This window comes from Paramormyrops kingsleyae, chromosome 2 (genome assembly GCF_048594095.1).
Source record: "Paramormyrops kingsleyae isolate MSU_618 chromosome 2, PKINGS_0.4, whole genome shotgun sequence".
NCBI classification, from domain to species: Eukaryota; Metazoa; Chordata; class Actinopteri; order Osteoglossiformes; family Mormyridae; genus Paramormyrops; species Paramormyrops kingsleyae.
The window spans coordinates 35,368,477-35,391,758 of record NC_132798.1 but is presented as its reverse complement, the minus strand read 5'-3'; the positions used below and the strand labels follow the sequence as shown (position 1 = coordinate 35,391,758).

General features: G+C 43.1%; 3 protein-coding genes and 1 long non-coding RNA gene across 7 annotated transcripts in view; 2 read left to right on the top strand and 2 right to left on the bottom strand.

Annotated features, from left to right (window-relative positions):
• The window catches only part of ssh1a (slingshot protein phosphatase 1a), a 29,561-nt gene extending 19,332 nt beyond the window's left edge, over nucleotides 1-10,229 (bottom strand). For 3 of the 4 annotated variants that reach the window (XR_002840768.2, XR_002840769.2, XM_023833329.2), the window contains exons 1-2: nucleotides 10,098-10,229; nucleotides 3,645-3,682 (exon numbers count right to left, since the gene is read on the bottom strand). Coding sequence is in view for 1 of the 4 variants with exons in the window: in XM_023833329.2 (XP_023689097.2) it covers nucleotides 3,645-3,682; nucleotides 10,098-10,178 (119 nt within the window). In the remaining 3 variants the exon portion in view is untranslated. Of the gene's footprint in view, nucleotides 1-3,644; nucleotides 3,683-7,391; nucleotides 7,579-10,097 lie in introns of those variants that run through there. The other variant, XM_023833331.2, reaches the window with a different exon arrangement.
• LOC140587631 (uncharacterized) lies at nucleotides 1,707-7,449 on the top strand. The gene is made up of 3 exons (XR_011989283.1): nucleotides 1,707-1,873; nucleotides 5,197-5,331; nucleotides 5,842-7,449. It is a non-coding gene; the product is annotated as an uncharacterized lncRNA (long non-coding RNA).
• Nucleotides 10,085-21,716, top strand: LOC111854868 (D-amino-acid oxidase). Its single transcript, XM_023833334.2, has 12 exons — nucleotides 10,085-10,220; nucleotides 11,894-11,999; nucleotides 14,856-15,051; nucleotides 15,280-15,394; nucleotides 15,855-15,931; nucleotides 16,073-16,138; nucleotides 16,572-16,626; nucleotides 18,248-18,352; nucleotides 18,459-18,541; nucleotides 18,707-18,824; nucleotides 20,966-21,064; nucleotides 21,227-21,716. The coding sequence occupies exons 3-12, from the start codon at nucleotides 14,858-14,860 to the stop codon at nucleotides 21,350-21,352; spliced, it is 1,038 nt and encodes a 345-aa protein (XP_023689102.2). The 5' UTR covers nucleotides 10,085-10,220; nucleotides 11,894-11,999; nucleotides 14,856-14,857; the 3' UTR covers nucleotides 21,353-21,716.
• The window catches only part of svopa (SV2 related protein a), a 20,899-nt gene continuing 19,082 nt past the window's right edge, over nucleotides 21,466-23,282 (bottom strand). Inside the window, exon 16 of the mRNA XM_023833333.2 lies at nucleotides 21,466-23,128. Coding sequence (XP_023689101.1) covers nucleotides 22,919-23,128 — 210 coding nt within the window. The 3' untranslated portion in view covers nucleotides 21,466-22,918. The remainder of the gene's footprint in view (nucleotides 23,129-23,282) is intronic.

Below are 23,282 nucleotides of genomic sequence, written 5' to 3'. Positions count from 1 at the left end.
ACCAGAGCATAACAGCAAGAGCCAAAAGCAGAGCACCAACTCCAAAGAGACTTGCATGAGTGTGGAGAAGAGGAAGCGTGGATTTCTGGTCCCCAGCGTGTCACAGAATGGCATGGCGCTGCACGGATGATGGTGGTATCGGCTGACTCCTACAGTACTGCGCGGTCCTTGTGGCAAAGGGGAATCTCCCTGAGACTCCACCTACGAGGTATGACACGAGTCAGGACACCTAAGCTGTCCCTGAATCTCATTTTTTGCCCTGGAGGTATCAAAGTCTCCCAGGTGGCACATGTGTTTGGATCAGCCTATGTACTGATCTCAGCAGCCATGAGCATGGACTACAGGTCATCAGCACTGTGTGTAAATGAAGCATAGAGTTAGCTGTGGTGGAGAAAATACGGAATGTGGGGAAGTGAGAATGAGACGGGCATGGAGATGGACGGCTATTAATGAACCTGAGTGGCAAACAGGGGAAAGAAGGCCCTCTTTTAGAGCCAAATGTTGTATAACTCGGCAGGTTGCTCATAGCTCCTTGCTGACCACGCCGAGAGAGGGAGGGGAAAAATCCATGAGTTTTCAACCTGAAGGAGATTGATGGTAGGACTGGAGCAGACCGACGCGGAATGAATGATCGCCTCACATTCAGAGCTGACAGTAACCACACCTTGTTGCTTGCTCCACCACATCAAGACAGTTCAGGTTCGGGACTGGGTGAGGGTTTAAGTTACAACAGAAGTTTTCTCAGCAGAGTGCAAAAGATTACATTGCCAGCATATAGCCCCTTCGTAGTAACTGTATAACTCGATCCAAAGCATTACGTAATAGGGAATGTGGTTCAGAACATGTAAATCCAGATTCACGGATAATCTGACCCACAAGCAGCGTCCAGGAACTAAACAATTCCATATGTCCTGGGCTGCTTGTTTATCCGAAAACAAAATCAAAACTAATCATTCACTCGCACACGCCGAAATCACCACGTGATTCGCTTCACCGCGGGGCAGGTGTCGTTTTAATATTTATGTTGGCCCATTCCACAAGAAAACTCTTTGTTATCGTCACCCTCTTGACCTCCGTCCAGATCCCTACGCTGATGGCAAACAGATGAGAAAATGTAACATACCTGAAATGTAATGCTTTTCTTCCCAGACCAGCTCTTACAATTATACAGTCTCAATACCAGGAAATGCGTAGCATGTAAACACATTCCCAAGAGAACATACTTATCACACCAGCCATGTGCAACCTACGATTAAAAAAGTTAAGAAACCATCCATCTTTCAGTTCAGTAAGTGCCTATCCCAAGAAGCAGAAGCCTGGGGTTCACCCTGGAGAGGGTGCCAGTCCATCGTAATGAACATAAACACAGACAACGCAGACACAACCAGTAGGGAATTCACAGATGCCAATTAGTCTAACTGCTAGGCTTTGGATTGTGGGTGGAAGCTGGAGTATCCAAAGGAAACCTGCATGACAAGGCTAGAACATGAAACTCCACAGACAAAGCTGAGGTGGCATTCAAACCTCCAGACCTAGAGTTTTGAGGCACCAGTCACGGAGCCACCATGCTTGCCTTCAATATAATTACAGTACTATTTTTAAGCGATCTTCACAGGCCGCCTCAGCAACGACCCAAATTTACATCTTCACTCATATATAGAAACATGCGGTCAGCAACACAGGTTCGTGATTGGAGGGGGGGGGGGGTACGATTACCTTCCCTGTGGGAGCTGGATGTGGATGTGGGGCCGTGGTTCAGCCCAAAAGGAAATCAATTGAGGCTGCAGTACGTTCCAGCATATGGATCATCAGCGCAGTCGCGACCTCCATCAGCACATCAACTCAGAAGACAGCCGCAGCAAATACAGCGGAGGTAAATTTCAGACTTATTTAAGCATTTTAAACATAAGTAAAAAAAACAGAGTAAAATTGTCTTAGTGCAACTTTTTCACGGTCTTAATCCAGCTGACTGTCACGGTCCTCACAATGTGACAACTGTAAGTGCATAACATCCACATCATGCAGGCCTAGTGTTGAGGGCAGCCCAGTGGAGCAGTGGGTAGTGCTTTCACTGCACCCTGCCGCTTACAGTGTAGTTTGCATGCTCACCCTGTGTGTGTGGGTTTATGCCAGATCCTATGGTTTTTTTCACACAGTCCAAAAGCATGCAACTTAAGAGAACTGGAGGCCTAAACTGGTCATATGAATGAGTGAGCACCCTCTGATGGGATGGCACCATAACCTGGTTATTCCCTGCCTTGTGACCATAGCTTCTGTATTAGACAGTGACAGCCATACTTTTGAGTCAGTAAGACTGCAACACATACAACAACTTTTCCAAAATTCAAACAGCCCTAAAGCACCTAAGTAAAACTGCATCAGGTACTCTGATATGAGTCACGACGTAGAGTGTAAGAACATCGCAATTAAATAAATCTCTCATATTAGTCAACAGATATCTTGCAGAGCAGATTATATACTTGATGAAGAGTTGGTCATGCGCAGTGGGGAATACCCTTACTGGCAATTTAATGCGAGGCAGCCCGACCAATCATATTCCTCCCGCAAAGATGTGGGCCAATGGGATCAGAATAATGTCCTAGGTGCTGAGTCCACTGTACTCAAATGGGGACATGGGAAAAGATTAACAACTTGAGAGGCCATTTTGATAGAGAAAAACAGGAGCATATTAAGATCTTACAGAATACTACAGGGCCAAGACAGAGCCTTCAAAAAACTGGATAAACGTGAGATGATTTGGAGAATCTGATTTCCAGTCACTGCAGTGAGAATGGAGAATTATACTGCCCTGCGGCTGTCAAACTTCTGACTGACACAACCCAAAGGTACACAATGGGGACACGGGCAAAAGGGTTACTCTGATAATCAGTTTGTTAAACTTTCTCTTATATCATGTATAAATAAAAATGCACATATTCACAGTACATCATCATATTATAGACCAACAACCCTCTATTAACCCAAATCATTAAATTAAGCATAATCCATCTGCCAAAAAAGAGACCCACATTTATTAGTGCCCTACAAGTTTTTTAGGACATCATTCTCCAAAGGGTTTCATCTCTGAATTGAAAGTCCCTTTTTAGTAGATTTAAAATTTAAAAAAAAAAAAAAAAAAAAAAAAACCAGGACACAACATTGCTAAGATCCTTCCAGAAACGTCCGTCCATCAAAGCTCCTGAAGGGCAGGACTGTGGCTCCATTACTTTCCTCTGCAAATTGTTCCTCTGATATGGCGGAGCTCCTTGCTGCTGACAAAAACGTCACTCAAAAGGCTCCACGTCAGAACCTGAACCTGAGTACCGCTCGCATGGTGGCCAACTGAAGGGAAAAAAACCACACAGCTGAAAGTCAGGGGGCAGACATAAGCCTTTATTCTTGTGGACATACTACACAATGTTTTATATAACCACAGGCAAAACTGTGTCATCCGTCTGAGGATATGGTGACCCTCCACCACACTTAGATTAAAGCACCAGGAACCGAAGACGTGACTTTTGCTCCAACTATATGGAGTCTAGACGGGAAGTAAGGCCACAGCAGTGTATAAAGACAGCAAGAGGCTCCAGCTCTGCTCGCCAGAATGAAATACTCCTATGCTACATTTAAACTGAGTAACTCACCTCTGGTTTTGTCGACGTTCCTCATCGCTCCCAAAATCCTAAAAAACAAAGAAGAGAAGAAAGGAGGTGAAGTTTATAAGAACAAAAAAAAAAATCACATAAAAATAGTGCGGTAACCCCTGAATTTAACACAATCCAAATCAGGGCACAATGTTAGTATCGATTTGTAATGAACCTTAGTATGAGTCCATAAATGTCAAATGTGTAAATCAGACAAAAACAACCCACAAAAAAATAAATAAAAACAACTCTAAATAAAGAATTATGCTTTCAAAAGCAGATTTACCAGTACTCTATGATTATAATGTAACCTATACAGAAAAAAAATATTGTCATCTAGCAACCATTGGTATAGAATAACCACTAACTATCTGAAGAACCATTATCTTATCTACAACTTCTGTATCTCCTTGGGGTTGGGGGGGGGAGTGAAACTGACACCCAAGAAGCAACAACTGTAGGGTTTAACTAGAGTTTTTTGTCACAACAATTCAGACACTAAAAAGAGGGCTTCAGCTTCCAGGATAATGACCAGGACTATCCCGTTACCTGTAGCGGCAGGTGGACAGACCCGTAACAATACTAAAATGCTAACAGTCTGCTGAGGTTACACTCCCAGCCTGACGTCCCCCATACCCCACCCTCCCCCCAAACCCATCATGCCCTCGATGGAGCCCTTTTCAGCAGGAAGCCGTCTGACAGCACTAACCCCCCCCCCCCCAACCCCCCATAATGGGAAGTTTCACCACTTCAGGGTAGTATCTACACAGCTCTACAATTTAGCTGGACTGTGCTGGATCAGTTGCTTTGCTGGCAAACGTTTATATAAATAAACTTAAAAGGTGGCTGAAAACCCTGGGACTATCCAACCTGCTAAACACACATGCAGGCACACACACAGACACGCAGGCACACATGCAAACACACAGGCACACACATAGGTAAACACGCAAACACAGACAGACATGAAGGCACACACACAAACACAGACACGCAGGCACACACACAAGCACGTGTAGACACACAGGCAAACATGCAGACACACACACACAAACACACAGGCACACACGCAAACAAACACACACGCAAACACATACACGCAGGCAAACACACAGGTAAACACGCAAACACAGACAGACATGAAGGCACACACACAAACACAGACACGCAGGCACACACACAAGCACGTGTAGACACACAGGCAAACATGCAGACACACAGGCAAACATGCAGACACACACACACAAACACACAGGCACACACGCAAACAAACACACACGCAAACACATACACGCAGGCAAACACGCAGATACACACACAGACACGCAGGCACACACGCAAACACACACACACAAACACACAGGCACACACTCAAACATTTGGTCTTGGGACCAACAAACAGCTGCAAAAGTAGTAGCGCTCAACATAGCACTGGACATGATCTTCCTCTTACTGTTGTCCTAAACATGCTTCAGGATCCCAGGTACAAAGCCGTGTTTATATTAACACTATTATAACATTTTATTTTTTTCGTGCACCTGCTGTGAATCAGAGAGCACTCTGTGTAACCCTGGGCGATGGCTGGGTTCAGAGGCCACCTGCAGCGAGCCACCAAAGTGCCTGTTACCCGAACTGCTCCAGCAGGCCGTCCCAAGTGGGGGAACCGCGACCACTGCTGCTCTCACCAGTAAGAGGATACAAGCTGAGGCCAGCGGCTCCCACCAGACGTGGAGTGGGAGGCTGGTTGGAGGCTAGTAACGTGATACCAACACCCATGGACAGTGAACCGTTGTGCTTAGAAAGATTTAAAAGACAGCATAAGGACTTTCAGTTCAACTTTCAACTTCTCAAAGAATGATTTTACCCCAAAATTTCAACCAGTGTAATTAACATTTCTAAACTGATTTGGATCAAGTGCATTTTAAACAGACTGCTTTGTTTTTTGGATCTTTTTTTTTTTCTACTACTACTACTAAAAAATAAGGTTTACTTCTAGTCTAGGTTCTCCAACTACTAAACATAACAAATGGCATATGACTGTGTGTGAGGGGCGTGGCCATCAGCTGTCTCAGGAGGTAGAGTCACATGACCTGAATTATCAGAATTGATTTTTAACTTCAAAGTCATCATTCCTAAGGCTGATTTGTCTTCCACCGCAGACAGCTGGAAACCTCACATTTTGCTGTTTACATTTCAGATTGGTTGACTCCAGTCTGAAATCTTTGGAAAGAAACCAGTATCCCTCAAAACAACTGCAAACCTTCCAGTGCTATGATAATGTCATTCAAGTCCTGAACCATGTATAGTGGTATACTGGATCATTCTTCAAGAAGACAATCCTTCCTTTCTTTGAGGGACTGAGGAGGTGGGAAATCTACGTCACACTCAACACAGCAGAGGTCTCCATAAGGGTTCAATGACGTTTATATTTAGCAACAGGCCGGCCATGGAAATGTGTTTGACTTCATCCTGGTGTTCATCAAACCAGCCATGTATCTGCTGAGTGATGCACAAGGGAGCATCATCAACTTGGAAACTGGGGGATATCAAGAGGGACCAGAGTTTACATCATAAGGTGCACCTGGCCGTGACAAATGGCCTCATGTCCTTTGCCCATATTAATGCCAATCTGACATCTTCCACAAAATGGCTCTCCATACCATTGTGGACACTGCAGCCAGAAAGAATCCTTATGAACTTCTCAAGACGTAGGAAAAGGGTAAAAGATGACTCATCAGATATTAACTTTTCCATCGATCTGGCATTCAGGCTTTGAGCTCCATGTTCCAGGTTAAGCGTTCTTCTACACTGGCCTTGCGTAAAAGGCCTGCCACAAATCCCTGCACTGTGAAGCTCATGACGTGCAGTTTTAGTCAAGCCCAGGTCGCAGATGTGCTGATTCAGTTCTGCGGTCATTTTTTAGGCCGTTCGTTTGTGGAGGTTGGCGACTCTCCAGTTAACTGTCTCTCCATCAACGCCTGCATGATTCAACTTACAGGCACTAATGTTCTTTCCTGATGCAATGTGTCTGTGTTTGCCATGTGCTGTCATGTTTTTGAGACACATAAAACAATTCTGCAGTTTTTGTGACTGATAGACCTGCAATTTGCAACACAGACTCTTTGGCCTCTTCCTAACTCCATGAGCTGCCCCATGTTCCTTTAAAAACTCACATATCAAAGTGCTGACTGTCAGACCTCTGACACATACAGCTACCTAGCATGCAGCCAAATTTGGCTCATCGTTCTAGCTGCTTGTTATTTTAATGTAGGTACTTGAACTTCTAAGTCTGAATCTTTTCATGTGGTGTTTCTTTAAATTCTCTCTGCGCCCTATAGATATTGCCTGTGCCCTTGTTGACACAACGCTTAATCAATAATCCCCACATTAAGAAACTCTTACAATATTAGTCTACGAGCATCAGCTGGTAAAGGCATTATTCTTATTTCTAAGGGATGAAAAATGCATTCTGTTTATTCAGGTACAATTACAACAGATCTATAGATTTCCACTGCAAATACGCATCCATGCAGGTAATATGTACAAATCTCATTATCAAGACCATATTTGAAAGTTTTTTCCAGAGGCCCACCATGTCTCACTAACAAGGAAACTGCAAAAATCTTTACCAGCCATTCCCCTAGATCTCAATGACCGAATGGTCTTCTCCCCATCGCCAGCAATATCTAATCCCACCATAAGCAGGAATGACATCACTGCAGCAGTCTCCTCCGGGACACGCCTCACCTTCCCCAGGCTGCAAAAAGCCGTTGAAACCCGGCTCCATTAAATCCACTATATTACAACAGAATGGACTTTGCCTCTGTCTCCCCCTGGGTGCAGGTTTCACGTCGTGCCATTCAGACAGGGTTTTTGTTCCCTGCTCTGAGACCTTACGTGTCTCTATTTGCATTTCTCCATCGTTTTTTTTTAAACCGGTGTTTGCTGCGTCATGATCAAGCGGTTCAAAATAACTACCGCGTAAGGTACTGATAAAGCAAGACCGCATTCATCCATAATCTTACAGAACGAATCTCCACGTCATTTAAAATACACATTTTACAGACGGGATTATTTATGACGAATGCAAGCACATTAAAGCACATAAAATACATTTTACCTTAAACTATTAACGGCAAACATTATATTTATTGTACAAGGCCGTTTGCAACAATTGTACAGTAAATATGAACATAACTTATCACCGAATCATATAGCATAATGGATATTTTAAGTAACATGACCAGGAAAGGTCGTTTCAGTGAGTATTTCTAATTTCATGCATTTTTCAAATTTAGAATACAATTATGTGGCTCCCTCTACTGGTGGAAATTACATACAACCCTTATAGAGTTTCCTTCCAGATTAATCATAAGTAGTAACAATTAAATTTACATTGCCTGTTCTACGACGGCGTGTATGCTGTATCACACATAAAATATTTCTTCATGGAGAGTGTTTCCTCGTAAAAGGAGGCTAAATTCATAGTCAGCTGCCCAACGATGTGCATTTTGTCCTCTTGCTAATCTGATAATTTATTGTCCTCACTTAAATCACTCAAACATGCTGGTGGTAGCTTGTATGAATTAGATTTCTCCACTATAATGGTTTGGCAAGTAAAGACGGAGAGGAATTCTTTACATGTTTAAGCCGAGACCCACGCAGCGGTTAGATGGGTTGAACACAACCCCAACATACGTCTATCAGGGAGGCGTAAAAGCGCGGCAGTATAGGTGTTGTGCCTTGGATCAGTTTCCCCTAAAAATCCTCTGTTTGGCATGGGAAGCCCCCAGCTCACCTGTCCTAATCTACGAGCTGCCGATGAAAAGGTTTTGAAGACAGAAGCGGTAACGGGACCCGTCCGCCTGTTTGAAAGGGACCGGCTCAACTGTGACTCTGTACTTTAATCACCTTGAAACAGAGCGCGTCTCGGTACTCTTTATACCCCGAGTAATTTTATTTTTACAATCAATTACATCAATTATAGGTTTCGGACAGGATGTTCACAGATTAAATTAAAGGAAAACACGCGAACTGAAGGTAATGTGTTCAGGCTACGTCTGTGGTTGCAATTCACTGACACTGAACCGCAAACACTTACTGGACTGAAGCATATTTTGTAAAGTAATCGCGTTTTCAAATTAGATATCCGATTCACTTCCCATGCATGCAGGAGCCCACGCAGTCATGTTACCAACCCCATGTGGGTGAGGTAACCCCTTTTGGACGCTAGTCAAAAAATAGATATCACAGAAAAATTTAATTAAAAATTAAATAAATTGGTCTGTCCAAGCATAATGGACTCAATACTTGCATCTTACCAAAAGTTCCAACACGAAAAACGGGATCAGAAACAAGTCATTCTTAGTCGAGTAATAATATAATGACCAATAACTGGAATATCCACTTATATGCCAAAAACATTCTACTCGACAGCCATGAACACTGTCCTGTAGCTGCCTTTAGGATAATTTATTTTCAATCACGACGCTTATTCTTCACAAAAAGACTACTGTTTTCGCGGGGGGTTCGGTCGAGGGATGGGTGACATGTCGAATGACAGTGATCTGCAACGTCTCAATTGCCATGCAACGTCATATGATTTTGTTATATATTTCATTTTTAGTTATTGTTTTGGTATTGTGCATATACAACACAATCAACCCGATCTACTGCCTCTGCGCTCACGCCCGATTGCACAATATTGCCAAACTAATTTTGAAGCGCCCCAGAGCCGAAACCGCTCGGCCGTGAGTCAGTACCTTAAAGGCGGACATGGGGCGCCGCTTGCCGCGAAGCGCTTATTAGCCGGGCGCTTGGGCGCTTCACAAGGCGACCACATTTATCATGGAGATGATAAAGCTTTTTGACAAGGTTTGTGTTTTTCCACTCCTCCTCCATAAGGCAGACCTACGATTAAGTCGCGCTGAACATAAGCAATTAAGCTAGCTAGTTGGCTAATGATTCCATTTTAAAATGATTGTTCTCGCTATAATCTCCTGTCGCCCCGCTATCCACAAATAACGCCAGTCACTGACGTTTCATTTTTTGCGGCTGAATGCGAAGCCGGCTAATGACGCGCACCGACAGGGCGCCTTGGCGGCGCATTGTCCGGCTCTCAGTCGGCTATCCAACCCATTGAAGGGATGCTAGCTAGCAAGCCAATTTTCTCATTGGTGCAACATATACCCATTTCTTTTCTGTCATCTTTGTCTTTTCTATTTTGCAATAAAATAGCAACCACTCATTTTACTTTTTACTCTTTTTACTCTAGCATTTGCCCTAGGAAGCCAGTCCGAGCGCCGTGTTCATTCAACACCGGGGCGCCAGCAGCGTTCTTCCCCGGGCGTGGGGCCTACGCGTCCCCCGCACAGCCTCGGCGTCTCCTCCGGCCTGAGGCTCTTCCCACGTCCGCAGACTCCACTCTCTCTCCCTCCCTCAACGCAGACTTACCTCCCCCGCGTTGGTCGCGGTGGTGCTGGCCGTGGACGCAGCGCTAGGGGTGGGGGATCGCTGCAGAGTCACCAGAGCCATGGCTTGGGGAACGGCTGACCCGGCGGGAGCGTCCCTTACCGGGTAGGAATGTTATTCACCAGGCAGATCGCCCCGAGGTTGCCCCCCTGCGCTGAGCGATGCTTGAATGTCCAGAACCAAGTTAAGCGAGCGAGGATACTAATCCCAAGGGTCTGATCTCACTGTCCCGTTAAATGTCAGATCCATCATCCACATTATGCAGCCAGCTCCCGGCCGCCGCTCCCCTATGTTCTGCAAGGACGTGCATACGATGCACATTAAAGAGTGCAGCCGCCTAGCCTCGCGTGTTAATCTGTACGCTCATTAAGATTTAAACGCGCGCATACACGCCACACATGCAGCAGGAAGCAGGAGAGGTGGATGCGGGATGCGCGCATCTCCACCGATGGCCAGCCTCTGATGCTATGTTGTAATTGGTAGACGATCTGGATAGCAACAGAAAAAGGATGCAGATTTGTCTTTTTGCCTCTATACCCGACAGCACTGTCCCAATCTGCTCGTCGTGACGCAGTTTCTGCATCAGTATCAGTGTGTAAGTGTGTGTCGGCGAGCGGATCAGGCGGTGTCATACAGACGATCATAACCCATTAAAAGCCTCTGAAACGGGTCTTGTGGCGAAGAAGCAATGACATTAAATGTCACGCTTTAGCGGAGTTGATAACTTGTGGGAGTTTCTTTTTAATTCTTGTTGTCTGGTGCTAAATGCCCCTTTTCCCATACCTAAAACTCGCATTTAAGGAAAGCGTTTGTCGAATAAATTAATCTAAATCTATTGTAAATATTTTGTTGTGAATATCCCTGTATTCCTTCATCAGAACGTTCCAGTAACCTCACAATGACATTTCTTACATTGCACGTTGTAATTGTCATTATGGATTTTTATTTATTAATTTATTATTATTATTATTATTATTGTTATTATTATTATCTCCTGTTGTTGAGCTAAAGCAAGCGACACCTATATAAAAGAGTTAAAGGGGACTATTACGTGAACAATACAACGCTGCCCAGGGCGAGCACGTACAGCCTGTCACCCTGAAAAGGACACTGGCAGTAATTCTAGAAGGATCAATTTCTTGGTGCAGGACATTGGCTGCGGCGCACAGTGCCCGCACTTGTCACCTTGTCGGGGCTCCTGGCTGCACTACAGAGGGAGCGTAATGCGGTAGGCGGCTCGGTCCAGCCGGGGCGAGCCGGACGTGAACGCAAAAAGAACTGGGACAAAGTCCGCGTCGTATTTGGTTGACAAAATGAATGCAAAGCCGGCTAAGCTTCTATGCAAAGAAGCCAAGGCAATCATGACAGTGAGAGTTTTCTGGAAAAATAAAAGGCTTAGCCTACTTCTTGGTTTAGACCGCTTATATCACTTCTTCATTGATTCCGAGTAAAACTTTGGAACGGGCGTATTTCAGTGACTATTAAGGCGGAATAAAGAGCACCTCATGAATATTCATATATATTAAATATCAATCTGTTTTGATAGCTGCTTTTCAGGTTGAGTCGTCCCAAAGCGCTTTACATGGATGTGTTATGATACATGAAACATCATTAGAGAGCGATACAGAACGGGGGAGAGGAAGGAAAGAAATTAAATAAAGATAAAAATAAAGTAAATAAAAATCTGCTTTTCGAAGCTGTTTGCTATGCCGCGTTGGTTATTTAATTAATGCTAGACTCATAACCCTCGCTTTTCTGTTTTCATAACCGAGTTGCAGGGCTTACGTCATCTTAAACCAGCTCGCGCGAGCTGCACCGAGTTGCCGTAATGATTAACTGGAGGGAGAGTCTGAGTCCAGACGGCAGTACTGACGCAGACAACAGGTTAGTGTTTGTACCTGTAGGAAATAATTTAACATTTGTCATTTTTTTATGCAGTGTTTCTTAAAATTTATGTTTGTCCGTATATATTTACTAATGTACATGACTTAATTTCAAGAAATGAAAGTCTGGTAAAGTTACGTCGGTAGGAATCATTTTTCAGTTCTGCAAACGGAACTAACGAGATTGCAAGTATGGCTGTACGAGAAAGAACGTGTACGCCGTAAAGCATGGTTTGCTTAATATTAAGTTGTTCTGGGTTTAACCTATTTAGGAGGAATTTGCAGCTCGTCTTCGTCACGGATTTTAAGTGACCCTCGTAAAAGTATCAACAGAAACTTTATGCCGCCGCAGAATTTGAATAACTTTACATTTGTGTTTGACATCTCCAGTCTTTTATGCTGACGAAAAACGGCACTCAAATATTAAGGATCTCTGTTTATTTTTTTTAAATAATAATTAGGTACAAGAGGTGTAAAGTAACTATGTGCAAATAAGTAGCCTAGTTTTCTTTTTTCGAATTTGCACGTAAGTATTTAAGTTTAAAACCACAACGTTTACTTTCACTTCGCTACGTCTCGGAACCAATTTTTTTAAAACTGTTTGCACGAGACAGCTAGTATAGATAAGCATCTATTAAAGAATATTATTTGAGAAATAGACGCAGCGCGCCTGAGTGTAGGGCTGCACGTTTCGGGGTAAAATAGGAATCACTATTCCCCCCCCTGACCCAGGGAAGTAGTAAGGAATTCTGGGCCCCCTCTGTACAGAAGCTGCCAAAAGTTTTGAGAATGACACAAGTATTGGTTTTCACAAAGTTTGTGGCTTCAGTGTTTGTAGATCTTTTTCTCAGATGTTTCTATGTTATTCTGAAGTATAATTACAAGCATTTCATAAGTGTCAAAGGCTTTTGTTGACATTTACATGAAATTTATGCAGAGTCAATATTTGCAGTGTTGGCCCTTCTTTTTCAAGACCTCTGCAATTCACCCTGACATGCTGTCAATCAACTTCTGGGCCAAATCCTGCATCCATTCCTGCATAATCAATGCTTGGAGTTTGTCAGAATTTGTGGGTTTTTGTTCATCCACCTGCCTCTTGAGGATTGACCACAAATTCTCAGTGGGATTAAGGTCTGGGGAATTTCCTGGCCATGGACCCAAAATGTTGATGTTTTGTTCCCCGAGCCAGTTAGTTATCACTTTTGTCTTATTGCACGGTGCTCCATCATGCTGGAAAAGGCATTTTTTCAAACTATTCTTGGATGGTTGGGAGAAGTTGCTCTCAGAGGATGTTTTGATACCATTCTTTATTCATGGCTGTGTTCTTGGGCAGAGCTGTGAGTGAGCCCACTCCCTTGGCTGAGAAGCAACCCCACACATGAATGGTCTCAGGATGCTTTACTGTTGGCGTGACACATGACTGATGGTAGCTCTCACCCTTCTCTAGACAATCTTTTTTCTGGATGCCCCAAACAATTAGAAATGGAATTCATTAGAGAAAATGACTTTACCCCAGTCCTCAGCAGTCCAATCCCTTTACCTTTTGCAGAATGTCAGTCTGTCCCTGATGTTTTTCTTGGAGAGAAGATCCTGGTGCTTGCTGGACATTCTTGGGTGCCCTGAAACCTTCTTCACAACAATTGAACCTCTCTCCTTGAAGTTATTGATGATCCAATAAATGGTTTATTTAGGTGCAATCTTACTAGCAGCAATATCCTTGCCTGATGGCAAAGAGGGACTTTGCAGTTATAAAGAGTGATCAGATGAATTGTAACATTTTGGAGTATATGCAAAATGCCATCATGAGGAAGCAGACTTTGACACAAGTATTGGTTTTCATTCTCAAAACTTTTGGACAGGACTGTATGTTCTGTTGAATGGTAGGGGGTTTTCCCCTCAGGGCCTCTCTAGTCCAGAGCCCGAGAACTCCTGGTCCCCCTGTCCGCTTAGATCCACTTTGATTTTTGATAAAACTGTAATTAATAGTTTATATTCTTCCATCATTAGTTTGTTGTGTTTTTTGTTTCTCACAAGCCAAACTGCATGATTTTTAAACACTAGGGTTTGGCCCTGGATGTTCTGGCCCCCACTGGAGCAGCAGAATGTACTTGTACATAAACATTTCAGTAGCACAGGTATCTGCCTGATAATATGAAATATTAAAATTACTGTAGATAACTAATGTCACAGAATGTAACCCAGAGGTAATTGGTTCCTCCCCCCAACTTGCTCTTTCGCAGCCTCCTAATCAATCGTTGCCCCAGCTGATCGCCTATGTCACCTATAGGGTGGAGTGACTAATATCATTATGTTATAGATTTTAAAGATTATACGCTTACCTTAATTCTGGGTTTTACTCTTTGAGGATGCTTGGTGTACCACTTTGTAGGAAGAAATACAAAAAGGAAAAAATGATTAAATAAATTTTAAAATGCAGGATAGTTATGAACTCTCTGAGTGAGTGATTGCAGTAATATGAAGTACAAATAATACAACTGTGGGTTGTCTGTTTCAACTAAGGAAAAAAAATCGCAAAAGAATTGCATGCTTACTAGTTCTTGGGTTCAAATGTTATTTTGTTATGTATATAGATGTATTTATTATGCATGATTTGACCTATTGAAATTTTACTTGAAGTTTAATAATTAATAATAATAATTGATACTTTATTGATCTCTGTGGGGGAATTCTCTTTACACCTCCCCCAACTTGCTCTTTTGTAGGCAAGCGTAAGCTGGCCACGATGGCCAGCCACCTGTTGTTTTCATTGGTGAATTACCATAAGGTGTTATGATTGATTTTTGAATTAAAAAAATATGTTAAAAATAGCTACTCATTTGCCCCATCCATTGTCCAGCCATGCGCGTGGCCATCATAGGAGCAGGCGTCATTGGCCTCTCCACTGCCCAGTCCCTCCTTGAGCGCTACCACTCGATGGGAGCGTCGCTGACGGTTGAGGTGTACGCAGACCGCTTCACGCCGCTCACCACCAGCGACGGTGCCGCGGGCCTGTGGCAGCCGTACCTACATGACAACGGCAACACCCTGGAAACGTAAGACTCCTGCTAATGCTGCTCAAATAGTTTAGATTTAAAGTAATTTTTTAAAAATCACTATATCATAATCTTCTTAATGGGCGTAATGGGCAGTTTTGCGCAGTCTGTGTGTCTATAAAATTTGACTTCAGTCTCTAAACATCCCTTAGTTCTGTCATTTTGATGCTCGCTAAAATGGTAGCATGCATCTTGACATTTCACCTTTTCATTTTTTTTTGCTTCCAGAAAGTGGAACAAGGAGACGTTTGACTATCTGCTGGGCTTCCTCAGCTCTCCTGATTCCATCAGGATGGGAATATTTCTCCAGTCTGGCTATAACCTCTGCTCTGAGCCCTGCCCGGTGAGGACCTGCAGTCCTCTGTGCAGTGGCTGAACATCAGATTACTCTATCATTTGAAAACTAGGGAGTCTGGGAAATTAAGTTCTGCTCTCAATGCCTGCTGTCTCTGTAGGGCAGGGCTCTTCAAATCTGGACTTCAATTCCAAATCCAGTTCTCCCAGGTAGTCAGTTTAATAATTACTTATTCTGATTGGCCAAAGAGGCTTCACACCTGGCTCAGGTAAAGGAAGTGCTCAGACCTTGAGGACCGTGATTTGAATAGTCCTGCTATAGGGCATCTCCGTATTAGTGATGGTGTCACAAATGTAGTGATTTAGTTTGGGATTTGTACTGGGAATAATATAAAGGAAATTCCAGGGTTGGGAGCAGAGAGACTCTGTCAAGTGGAATTACACAAAAGAGTAACTATAATTTCCATAAGGATGAGTGGAAATCAAGCTGAACTTCTCTTTTCATGCAGGACCCTTCATTTAAAGATATTGTCCTGGGTTTCCGGCAACTGACCAAGCGTGAGCTGGAGCTGTTTCCTGGATACAGGTGCTGAGCCTTTGTGGACATTTAGGCAGAATTTAGATATTGACGTTCTAAGAGGGTCTATGAGTACTACAATGTCCTAAATCCACAGATAGTTCTTTGTTTTAACCAATGTCTCTGCTTCATTGTTGGTTAATACTTCAGCTTTGGCTGGTTCAACACAGCTCTCATGATTGAGGGGAAGCACTATTTACCCTGGCTTACGAACTGGTAAGACTTAGAAGTTGTTTAATATTGCAGTGCATATATGGTTGCATGTATATGGCCTATTTTGCAGCATATATTATTGTATTAAACAGTGTTTATTTCCAGAAAGTTTGGGATATAATCCCTACTACATAACATTTGGTTTATAACCACTGTTATTCAACACCATTCAATTTTTAACTTTCACTGAAGATTAAGCTAAACCCCAGATTTGAATCCAAGGTCCAGTTACTTTACAACCCTAATAACATGAGTTATAGTGATGCTGAATCATCACCATGTTTAGTTACAGGTGGGGAGTGACTCCCTCTGGCTTTGGTTCATTACTCACTTGTGCCAGATGTCATCTGGCATCATTTCCGAGTTGTAACAAACACAGAGCTATTTTCAGTTTTAAATAACAAATCTGCAGCAGTGAACACTATTTTTTTTCCAGGCTGAAGGAAAGAGGGGTCAGATTTTTTCACCGAAAAATTAATTCTTTCAAAGAGGTAAAAACAGAAATTTATTTTTCTACAAATGATTGTGGTTTACTTCTATGTCTTTGTTGAAAGTAGACATTTTAATATTAGGTCTTTCTCTCTTCTACTTGTTTCCCTCTATCTGTGGTGGAACAAAGAATTCAATTTTCATATTTAAGTAAAAATACAGATACCACACTAAAATGTTAGTCAGGTAAAATAATAAAAATAATCGATTCCCATGGGGAAATTGTCTTTACACCTCCCTCAACTTGCTCTTTGTAGAGTAAGGTATCCACAAAGGGCAGCCACCCGTAGCGGCACCCAGGGAGCTGGTGGTTAAGGGCCTTGCTAAAGGACCCGCAGACATGCTGAGGCTGGGTTTGAACCAGCAACCTTGTGATTACAGGCACACAGGCTCAGCCCACTGAGCCACACACTGCCCCCAAAAGGAAAAGTCATCCAGCGAAATCCTACTCAGTTTTTGAATATAGATTTGAATACAGCATCATAACTTACAGTGCAGCACTATAAGGAAAACAGAGTTATAAGAGGATAAGTGAAAAAAGAAAAAAAAATATATTGAAATATGTATATTTTTTAATTTTATAAAATAGGGTGATTATAGGCAGGGGCATCAGAAATAGAGGGGACGGGGTAACACAATAAACAATAATTCAAAAAAGGGGCATCCTTATTTTGAGTCCTTCCGTTAATTCGCTGTGCATGCAGAGCATGAGGATGAAACCTAAATGAAGATTGTACTCCTATATCAAACTCATTTTATCATATGGATCACTTATTTTTTTAGGTATGTTTAGTTTGAAACGGCGTTAGTCTTGTTTTAAGTGCTGAAATCTATCGTTTTAAAATCTTTCTTACATCGCATCCTTTCACAATTTCACAATGTGACTATTGTATGTGTGTCTATACCACCCCCCCATCCGCTGGGGCAAATTCGGTCTGCAACCAAAGTCAAACTCCATCCAACGCCGCTGATTGTAGGTAGGTGGAAGCCACTGCAGTGCCAAATGTAAAGTCAGCCTGTGTAATCACCATGTTATTGGTAATCAGTGATATTTGGCTTAATCATCTTTTTCACGTTTTTGGTACAGAGTGGAAAAGTTTTGTGAACCACTGCTTTAGATGGCCCATCATAATTAAATCGGCCCACAGACTCCACAGACTTAAAAAAAAATATATATATATATGATCATCCCCACCGCTCATCAGCACCACCCACTGTTGTTTAAATAAAAAGCTCCCAAAACAGTGACCGGTGAATATATTTGTTCACTTATTCTGATGACCAGTCCGATGAAGTTCCAGCTGAGTTTAAGTCTCACTCTGCAGGTCTGCTAGATACACCTCCCATGGTCTCACTAGCCAGCTGAATGCGAGTGGCCTGTGTCCAGTCACTTATTTGCACTTTGTCATGTGACGCATTATGATTTTTTTTTTTTTTTAATCTCTGAAATGGACTTAGATTAGAAAGTAATGAAATCAGTAATGCTTAAGTAAATGTACTTAAAAATACACAGTAAATTTACTCCTTTACTTTCCTCCCCTGCCCCCTCTCTCTCTCTACATCTCCTCTTTCATGTTTGCCACCTCTCCTGTCCTTCCTGTTTCACATCTCATTGGTGCACAGCTAGCTGAGTCTGGTGTGAATGTCATCATCAACTGCACTGGGGTTAGGGCAGGTGAGCTGCAGCCCGATCCGGAGCTGATGCCAGGTCGGGGGCAGATAATAAAGGTAGGTGGTGTGAAGGTTGTTGGGGATGGTTTGGCACTGCTAAGTGGCTATCAGGAGGACGAGACACATTACCCACCATTATTTGCACTTTGTTTTGTTCACCTAGGTGAATGCACCTTGGCTGAAGCATTTTATCCTCACACACAATTTTGCCAGAGGAGTTTATGAATCACCATACATCATACCAGGGTAAGATAAATTACTGTGCTATGGACTATATACTCAGGAAAAAAAAACCCTGTTTCCTCTCATGGTTCAAAACATGGTGAATTTGTGTTTCTAAATTTCCCATAGTGTGTCTCCTGTTCAGCTAGTTTGAGGGGCCTACAGATGTTCTAATCTTCATACCATTAGGAGTCACCTGGTAACTGTTGGTGGTGTTTTTCAACTGGGAAACTGGAGTGAACAGAGCAATTCCACTGATCACAAGAAAATATGGGATGAAGCCTGCATGTTGGAGCCAAGCCTAAAGGTCAGATCCCATTTATAACAATTTTCAGGGTAGGTAACAGGGCTGGGTGATATTTATAGGTGGGTGAAGTTTATGCAAAGAGTTTATATTTGCAGTGTTGACCCTTCTTTTTCAAGACCTCTGCAATTCACCCTGACATGCTGTCAATCAACTTCTGGGCCAAATCCTGCATCCATTCCTGCATAATCAATGCTTGGAGTTTGTCAGAATTTGTGGGTTTTTGTTCATCCACCTGCCTCTTGAGGATTGACCACAAGTTCTCAGTGGGATTAAGGTCTGGGGAGTTTCCTGGCCATGGACGCAAAATGTTGATGTTTTGTTCCCCGGGCCACTTAGTTATCACTTTTGCCTTATGGCACGGTGCTTCATCATGCTGGAAAAGGCATTTTTTCAAACTGTTCTTGGATGGTTGGGAGAAGTTGCTCTAGGAGGATGTTTTGATACCATTGTTTATTCATGGCTTTGTTCTTGGACAAAGCTGTGAGTGAGCCCACTCCCTTGGCTGAGAAGCAACCCCACACATGAATGGTCTCAGGATGCTTTACTGTTGGCATGACACAGGACTGATGGTAGCTCTCACCTTTTCTTCTCTGGACAGTCTTTCTTCCGAATGCCCCAAACAATCGGAAAGGGGATTCATCAGAGAAAATGACTTTACCCCAGTCCTCAGCAGTTCAATCCCTGTACCTTTTGCAGAATGTCAGTCTGTCCCTGATGTTTTTCTTGGAGAGAAGTGGCTTCTTTGCTGCCCTTCTTGACACCAGGCCATCCTCCAAAAGTCTTCGTCTCACTCTGTGTGCAGATGCACTCACACCTGCCTGCTGCCATTCCTGAGCAAGCTCTGCCCTGGTGGTGCCCCAATCCTGCAGCTGAATTAACTTTAGGAGATGATCCTGGCGCTTGCTGGACATTCTTGGGAGCCCTGAAGCCTTCACAACAATTGAACCTCTCTCCTTGATCCAATAAATGGTTGATTTAGGTGCAATCTTATCAACAGCGATATGCTTGCCTGTGAAGCCCTTTTTGTGCAAAGCAATGATGACTAAACATTTTTCCTTGCAGGTAACCATGGTTAACAGAGGAAGAACAATGATTTCAAGCACCACCCTCCTTTTAAAGCAACCAGTCTGCTATTCTAACTCAATCAGCCTGACAGAGTTAACGAGAGAATCACTGAAATGATGTCAGCAGGTCCTTTTGTGGCAGGGCTGAAATGCAGTGGAAATTGGTCTTTTGGGATTAAGTTCATTTTCATGGCATTTTCATCAATATTTGTGTCATTCTCAAAACTTTTGGCCACGGCTGTACACGGTTGACTGAGTTAGTGGAACATGCCACAGGCTATTGTTTTGGTGGTACATGAATCATGAGAGAGAAATGGCATCTCTCAGATGGAACTCTCGGCGAAGAAAGCAACAGCTCAGCAACCACAATTTAATTCAAAGTCCAACACAGATTTGTGCTGTGTAATGTAAATTCTGGCAAAAACTTGTGCCAATTAAAACTGGAAATACTGCAAACTTGTTTCACCACCTGAGGTGTTGCCATCTAGTAGAAAATGAGAATGCAAGTGCTTACAGTGACAAACACCAGGAACTTGTGTTTCCACTTTCAAGCTGAAGAAATAAGGGACAACGGAACCGTCACTCCAACCCACAAGTCCTCGATGATATAGTTTGGTGATACTGAACTGTGAGATATGGGACAAATTGCATCCTATATTAGTTCAAAATGAGATACAGCATTTTATTTTTTTTAGTATGGGATGATCCTGTAAAAATACAGGGCCAGTGGCAATTCCACCAGCAGTGTCATCTATTCTTGGTAACAAACAGCGAGGCAGTCCAACAAAAGCCCAGCAACACCTGTCTGTGTTTCTTAGTGTTACATCCTGTCACAAAAAAAGTTAATTTTTGGGTGATTTATTTATTAAAATTAGATTTCAGGTTGCAGTTCATTCAAATTGTCTTTTTTTCATGCTCTGAATTTGTTTAAGGGGAGTCCTATGGTAATTTTAAGTAAAAATGGAAAGAATGACTTGAATTATCGTGATAATCATCAATATGGACTGATATGGAAAAAAAACTGATAAATATTGTGGAGCCTCAGTAGGTGATCATGCAATTGATTTTGTCACTCAGCATGCCTCAGTGGTGGAGCACTGGACAGGGCTGAGACCTTCCCGCAAGACAGTACGGCTGGAGAGGGAGACCATGCAGTTCGGACCCATGACCTGTGAGGTAAGCGCCTTGAAATGGCCAGCTGGTCATGAGGTGATATGGTGAATCTCATGCCCTGTACTTCCTGGGACTCATCTTGAAACAGAAAGTAAGGGAAAGATAGATATTACCTCTTTTCCTTGCCCCTACATAAATACACCCACTGACTGGCTCTTGCTCTAGGTGATCCACAACTATGGCCATGGTGGCTACGGTCTCACCATCCACCGAGGATGTGCCCAGGAGGTGGCCAGGCTGTTCGGGGAGATCCTAGAACAAGGAGCCAGGAAAGCTCACTCCCGTCTTTAAGCCACTGTGGGCGACCGTCTGCCTGGGTATAGGTTAGCATCAAGAGGGGAGAACTTGGCCTTAAACCACTGCCAGTCCCCAGGTCCACAATCGAGGTTTAAGGTGACATGGGGATCATCTTTTGCCAGGTCTGGTAACACTACTCCTATTCTTATCACTATATAAACTGCCATGAATATCACAATCTCATAACTATTTTAAGTACAAATAAGCTATGTATTCCTAATTTAGTAGTTTCATAGTTTAATATATATGTGTACAAATTTAAGGTGTAATGAGCTATCTAAACTAAATTTACTAAATGTTTAGTATCTTTTATATAAAAGATACTGAAGTAATAAAGATACAAATCAAACACACTAAATGAGTGTCAATATCACTGAACAACTCCGATGTGTATAATTTCAATTTTAATTTGTGGACTTACAGACTGTGGTTGTGTCCATGTTAGATGATAAAAACAGACAGAATTTAAACAGGGCCTTATCACATGTTCATTCTCTCCCTTTTTCTCTCCTTTTTAAAACAGAATTTATTGATGTATTTTACACATATACAGCCAGTGTAGTGGCAAGAGTTAGTGTGGCACTAAATCGCAAAGGCCGGCATGAAGCAGGCAGCCTGTACAGAGTCTTCAGCCGTGTTTAACTCCTTATTCCCTCAAAAAAATGCTCAAATAAATAAAACAAGTGAAGAAGATTAACTGCCCTGGGTTGGACGGCAGCTGGGTCTGGTGTATGACGTGAAGCTGAGCTGTAAAACAACGCTGTGAGGGTGACAATTACGGGGCATTAAAAACAGCGCAATAAAGTCCAATAACTTGAAAAAAGGTGTTTCATATGGACTATGGCCGCTGTCCTTATCTGAAGCAACACCCCTGAAAGTCTCAAAGTGTCATATCTGCGGGGAAAATACAGTTTTCAGTCAGTGAGCTTTGCTTCCTCAGGACAGGTCCGGCATTACGCTCAAACTGCTCACACTACACTTTGCACAGACACTGAGAAAATGGAGGCCCCTGGTGGTGCTGATGACATCATCATGCTGATGATGGAGATTGGCCAGAGAAGACCGCTTTTTAAATATATATTTATGTATATAGACTTTTATTTTTTATTTTTTAAACTTTACCTTTAACTTTTGATAGTTACTGGTTTCTAAAAGAAGCACATTTGATGCTATGTGCACCAGTTTGGACAGCTCTGGGACACCTCCCCCACCCCAGTCCAGAATTTGGCTGGCTTAATGTTAAACATTAGACTCTGCAGCTCCTCTGTTCAGGCGCTCCCAAACTCAGCTACCCTTTCCGGCCTGGAGGCTCAGGAAACATTAGCAACGTTTGGGATTTGCTTCATCATGGCAGCAACAGCGGTGAAAGATTGAAAAGAAAAAAAAACTAGGAGACTCTCACACACTGCGGATGATGTTACTCCTTGCCATACTAGTACCTATGTACACGCTCAAACTGACACCAGTGGGGTATTGGGTTACATCTCACAAACCTAACCTCACTCAGCTGCACCTGATCTTTAGCGTTACCCAGCCTCTGACAATCCCTCCCCCCCCAAATCAGTCCTGGGATCCAGAGCTGGATCGTGGGATGCCCTCAGGGCTGTGGGCAGCTCGTCCCATCATCTCCTGGCCCCATTCCCGGTGACTGGACTCCTGGAGCCCTCGGCCCGTGGTCTCGATGGGCAGGGCGCAGGAGGCCACAGCGGATAACAGGCAGCAGCAGCAGTACACCGAGAGCGTCAGATACACCGATGACTCCAACATCACCTGGGGAGGGGAGGGAAGGGGGTGCGTAGTGTATGATGAGCACGAGGAGGCACTCAGCACATAGGGAAGATGGACAATTTGTAGCTGAGCTCTAATGTGAACCCTAAACCCCATTTGGGTTTTTATCCACAATAAATCGGATGAAGTGAACAGG

Coding starts and splice junctions, on each gene's coding strand:
- LOC111854868 (XM_023833334.2), top strand. CDS start 14,858: ATGCGCGTGGCCATCATAGGAGCAGGCGTCATTGGCCTCTCCACTGCC. Junction 15,932..16,072: donor GAGCTGTTTCCTGGATACAG/GTGCTGAGCCTT, acceptor TTAATACTTCAG/CTTTGGCTGGTTCAACACAG. Junction 21,065..21,226: donor TCGGACCCATGACCTGTGAG/GTAAGCGCCTTG, acceptor CTCTTGCTCTAG/GTGATCCACAACTATGGCCA.